General features: G+C 35.0%; 1 protein-coding gene across 1 annotated transcript; it reads left to right on the forward strand.

Annotated features, from left to right (window-relative positions):
- On the forward strand, positions 3,199-4,954 carry LOC18597570 (lactosylceramide 4-alpha-galactosyltransferase). Its single transcript, XM_018122305.1, has one exon. It carries the CDS (start codon positions 3,362-3,364, stop codon positions 4,625-4,627), a length of 1,266 nt encoding a protein of 421 aa, XP_017977794.1. The 5' UTR covers positions 3,199-3,361; the 3' UTR covers positions 4,628-4,954.

The following is a 5,878-nucleotide window of genomic DNA, read 5'->3' on the forward strand; positions in this document are numbered from 1 at the left end:
TTCTATTTAGAAAACTACATGTAACTGCTTCATGGTTTCCTCCTAGAACACGAAGTTGGACTTTGTTTTAGTAGGTAATTACTTAGGCATCATTTGATTCGGTCAATGAACGCGTGGTATCTTTTTATGGGCTGCTTCAAGTTTGCTGCAGAGAAAGTGAATTGCTGCGCACAAAGGTTTACTTGTCAAAGTTGATACACAATATTTTAGTCATATAAAGCCAGTTTACTCATAAGATAATCCAAGCCCATGTACCAATTATTCGTCTCATTCAATTCCCAAAAGGAAAACGGAGGGGAAAAAGATACAAAAATTTATTGCAAGGTGAGTTAGTGCCATTCAATTTTGTTTTTCTCTTTAAATTAATTTAAACCTAGTAGTTTGGTTGATGGTACGGTGTGGGCTCAACGTGCTTAAATAAGCAGATATAGATAGGATGAATAATAGTACTTTAGCACCAATCAGGAGGCCGAAGAATGCATGCATAAATTGCAGCGTCAATTTGAAGATTCCATCTTATCTGTCCACACTTGAACCTCAATTGACAAGTTGACATTTTAGCATTTCCCTTTCCTATTTTAAGACACCTAATACTTTTATTTATTTATTTTATAAAACTATTACATAAGTAAAAAAAAAGTCCCAAAAAGGAGCTTCTTCCTTTAACCATGTAGAAGTTATAAAAAAAAACGGATTAAAAAAGGAAAAAGAAAGGTAAAAGAAATTCGTGTGTAATGTACGGGTTATAGTCTAGTTAACATTAATAAGGATGGAAAGAGTAATTGAATTTAGAGATAAAGAACTCGAATCAAGATATGGTTTTCATTGTTGTTAATAGATGATTAGTTTATTATCTCGCCAAGATCCACGAGTTTGTTTTGACAAACTAATTTATGGGGTTCTTTTTTTTTCATAAAAATTAAAGAGAGATAAATATTAATTGGAGAGCGAAAGAGTAATTAAGTTTAGAGATTAATTGAGAATATGAAATCGAGACATGGTTTTGTTTTCATATAATAATTGATGAGTTTTTTCTTTTTTAGTACAAATTAAATAGAGTCAAACATTAATTAGAGATGAAAAGAGTAATTAAGTTCGGATCTTAACTAAGAACTTGAAATTGAGACATGGTTTCATCATTGTTAATAGATAATTAGTTTATTATCTCGTCATGATCCATGAGTGTTTTCATATAATAATTGATTTTTTTTTCACTTTTCGTAAAAATTAAAGAGTCAAACATTAATTAGGGACGCAAAGAGTAATTAAGTTTAGAGATTAATTTATTATCTTGTCATGATCCATGAGTTTATTTTCATATAATAATAGATGGGGTTCTTTTATTTCTTTAGTAATAATTAAAGAAAGACAAATATTAATTAAAGACAGAGAAAGTAATTAAGTTTAAAGATCAAGAATTCGAAATCGAGACATGACTTGATCATTATTAATAGATAATTAGATTATTCTCTCGTCATGATCCATGACTTTGTTTTTGTAAAATACTTGATGGGGTTCTCGTTTTTTTAATAATTTCTTGGATATTTCTTTCTTGTGAATACTACTAACATCAATACATCTACAATACTTAATTCTGTATGGTGACTTCTCATCTACCAAAAATACGATTGGGGACCAAAAAAAACTAATTATATAATAATAAATAATATTTAATTAGAGACGGTGGAATTAAACTCAAATGAAGCCTGCATCATCATTTGGGATTACTTGTTCCAAAATTATAAAACAGAAAAAAAAAAAAAGACTTAAAAGGTTGAAAATTTGCTTAGCTTTGCTCATGTGCTGCTGTAAGATGATGCTAATACAGATTGTTTTTTCTTTGGCCTCTTGCATCACATGTAACTCACTTTTATCATTCTCCACAAGTAATTTTACATAAATGTGCCACTTGGCCATGACTTAAACAATATTAAAAAAAGAAAGGTAAGAAAAATTACGATATAAATTATATTTCAACTTGAACTCCATCATTGATGGTGTCAGAATTCATAATCTATTCCATGTAGCATTGATTCAATCCTAAAGTCAAAAACCCATGTTATGCTTTCCCACAAAACAGAGTAAACTCTTTTCATATTGCATGATTATATTCAAGTAATAAATCTTCCTGACTTGAAGAAAGAATAATTAACTGGCTCCATTGGGGGAGGGAAGGTGACAAAAAGGCAGTGTTTGTCTCTACATTAGGGATAATTAACTAGCTCTGTCGGTGAGGAATGATAAGAGTTTGTGTGGTCATAAAATCCAGAAACCCCAAGATACTGAAGTCAAAGAATTATATGTTTTAGGTAACAAAAACAACACAAACCGAGTAAAGAAAGCAGTCAAGGACAAACCCAGTTATACAAGTTTGGTGGTGTTTATATATATATATTGAGGGAATAAAACAACCATTTTTTGATATTTGAATAGAAATTTTTTAATCTCGCTTGGTATTTCATGTGACTTTATTTTCATAATTTTACTTCATGTACTTAGTTTTATATTAGTTATCAATAAATTTTAATATAAGAAATTTATTAAATATTTACATTAAATTATGAAAAAAACATTAAATGAAACGGATAAAAGAGTTCTGTTTGTGTTATCTTACTGGATGAACGATGACTTCATCCATTCCTTTGTCCTAATCCGAATTTCCAAACGAAGGTGGCCTGCTTTCTTCCTTTTGCAATAGAATGACACATGAAACATTAAGCCAAGAAACAAGAGTTGGGACCATGGCCAACTTCTCAATTGATTATAACCCTTCCCTCAAGTCTATAAGCTCTAGCCACAGCCCCTCTTTTGTACATATGATATAATCATAAAGAACTTGAATTTTTCAACGTTAGAGTTTTCTATATCCACGCAATTCCTGAAGATTTTAGTGTTACATCTAAGCGGACGTAAAAAGGGGTCCCCAAGACTATAACACACGTTCCTCTCCATAAATTGATGCCTCGGATAAGAACAAAACGAAAGAAAATCTGAACTCCATGACATATTTTTTGTCCAAGGTCTATCCCTGGAGTCACCCTGGCGGCTTTTCAAAGTTACCAAATAGAAATATGACTGAAAAAACGTGCCATCTAGAACGGTTCAAACATGGTTGATCACGGCAGGCTAGACCAAGAATTAACAAAAAGGCAAATACCAAGTAAGGTGAAAAAAGGGAAAATCATATTTTATATATTATATAATTGAAGCCGCTGCCTTGGAACGTCTCTCTGCCTATACTTAAAACAATCTCTTTGGTGTGACTGCCATGAAAGGGTTTTATTGGGAGGCCTATGTTTTCTTCTGAGAGTCTGAATCTCAGATAGCTTCAAGCCTTTTCAACCCTTGTATTCTTACTATCATGACAGTGAAAAAAGTAGCATCTCATGAGGTTTTTGGTTGCCGGCTAGTTAGCCGGGCCAAATCGCCGGTTGTCACTGTAATTCTATTTGCTCTTCTGATATTTTTCATGTTTGCAGACAGTCTCGTTTCCAACATATCGCTGCACTCGGCTGCCTTCGATGAAAAAAAAGACTCTGAGGTTTTACAGGCTCGAAAATTTATAAGAAAAATCAAGTCGAACGTTTCTGCTGTACAATTGGATGTTTCTACACAGAAAAAGATCATTAATGTTGATAGTGAACATCATGATTCTCTAGTTTCTTCCTCGGTTGTTAGAGAAGAACAGGGAACAGGGAGGTTCCGGAGAAAACTGCCAGAAAATGAGATTTTCAGGTCAGACGAATTGACAAAGAAGTTCCACGGTCGAGTTCTGGAATTCTTCAACCAAAAGTGTGAAGTTCAATTCTTCATGACATGGATTTCAACGGTAGGGTCCTTTGGAAGAAGAGAAATGTTATCTGTGGAAAGTGTCTTCAAAGCCCATCCTCATGGTTGCTTGATGATTCTATCAAGAACCATGGACTCCGTAAATGGGTACAGGATCCTGAAACCGCTGCTTGATCGTGGCTTCAAAGTGCTTGCAGTTACGCCAGACATGCCATTTCTGCTCAAGAATACACCAGCTGAAGCTTGGTTTGATGCTATCAAGAGTGGGAAAAAGGACCCTGGTGAGATTCCACTGGCTCAGAATCTTTCTAATTTAATGAGACTTGCAGTTTTGTATAAGTATGGAGGGGTTTACCTGGACACGGATTTCATCGTCCTGAAAAGTTTCAAAGGTCTGAAGAATACAATCGGAGCACAAAGTATCCATGCCGAGTCCAAGAACTGGACAAGATTGAACAATGCAGTTCTGGTCTTTGACATGAACCATCCACTCCTATTCAAGTTCATAGAGGAATTCGCTTTAACCTTTGACGGAAACAAATGGGGACACAATGGGCCCTACATGGTTTCCAGGGTAGCTCGCAGAGTAGAAGGAAGACCTGGTTATAACTTTACCATCTTGCCACCCATGGCCTTTTACCCTGTTGATTGGATTAAAATAGGGAGCCTTTTTAAGATGCCCAAAGCCCGGGCTGACTCAAGATGGGTTGAAGCTAAGCTGCTACAGCTAACCAGGGAAACTTATGGAGTACACCTTTGGAACAAGCAAAGTAGCAAATTAATGCTTGAACAAGGAAGTGTGATGGGAAGATTAATATCAGAGAACTGTCTTGTGTAAACTCATATATAGTTCTTAAAAGCAAGATTTCCATCCTGAAGATAGCCAATTAAAATAGATTCTCCTTTGGCAAAACTGCAGGGTAACAAATTGTAAGTTCCTCCTGTTTTAAGTGTCAAAATTTTGTATAGTCTGTTGCTTGAAAAGTCCCCCAATTACAGGGCTGTGATTTTTCTTTCTTTCCTAGACTTCCTTTGGTTGTCTGGTTCCATTTTTTTCTTCTGTAAATTAAATATGAATTAGATACAGTGAACGAGAAAAAAGAAAAGAAATGGTTCTGAATTTTTCTTTGATGCAATTGTAATTTTATCTGTAAAGGATTGCTTACTTTGATTGCAAAAGCTATGGAGTAAAATCAGAACATTTTACCACAAATCATAATCCTAAGTCTTCTCAATCTCAACCTGATCCTAAATCCTGTACATCTCCATAGACCAAATCCTGGCAACCTCCTAAATGACTTTTTCCTGGTCAATCTATGGTTACCATTTTTTGTTCTCCTATTCCTGAAGCTAAAGTCTTTTTCCATAAACCTACCATCTGAAGCAAAACCACTTGGTGTACCAGTTTCAAAGCTATGAAATGGTCCAGTCTGCTTGATGGATTCCCATGGATCCTGTACTTCACCATCAGTATCGCTTCCCCACAGGGGTATAGACTTTGTCATGGGCGAGCCGCTGTAATCTTCAAAATGGGTTAACAAACTGGTATGTTCCATTTCAAATAATCTCTTCAGAGACGTGCTCCCACTTCTCATCAATTCTAACAAACTGCTGCTTCTGCAAGAAGAAACAGAGGAACTGGAAGCAGCTGAGGAAGACAGGGAAGATGATGAAGATGAAGACCAATACAAAGATTTCTGATACTGAATAATCCGTCTGATACTTTCCTTCTCAACTTCTGAATTGATGAAATAAGTGTTCTCTTCATCCTGTTCTCTGGTTATCTCTGATGATATCATAATCTAAAAATGTTCTTTACCAGAAATCAATCAGTGATGAATGAATTGAAACACAGTTTCTTTTTCTTTATGGAGAAGCAAAATGAGGACACAAGAAGAGCTAAGAAAAGAAACAAGGATGCCTAAAGCCGGCCATGGAAATGTTTGGTGCTACTACTCGTCCCAAGTTAAACTGCTAGATGACAATGCCAGAATCCAGAAGATTATCCTAAGTTTTGAGTTATTATTTAATTAATTTAGGCAAATCTTCTGGTTGGGCTTGAACTTGACTTCAACAGGGATCTTACTTT

The sequence above is a fragment of the Theobroma cacao genome, chromosome 5 (assembly GCF_000208745.1).
Source record: "Theobroma cacao cultivar B97-61/B2 chromosome 5, Criollo_cocoa_genome_V2, whole genome shotgun sequence".
In the NCBI taxonomy this organism is placed as follows: Eukaryota; Viridiplantae; Streptophyta; class Magnoliopsida; order Malvales; family Malvaceae; genus Theobroma; species Theobroma cacao.

Bases quoted from the DNA above. Each gene is read 5' to 3' on its own strand.
- LOC18597570 (XM_018122305.1), top strand. From the start codon at position 3,362: ATGACAGTGAAAAAAGTAGCATCTCATGAGGTTTTTGGTTGCCGGCTA.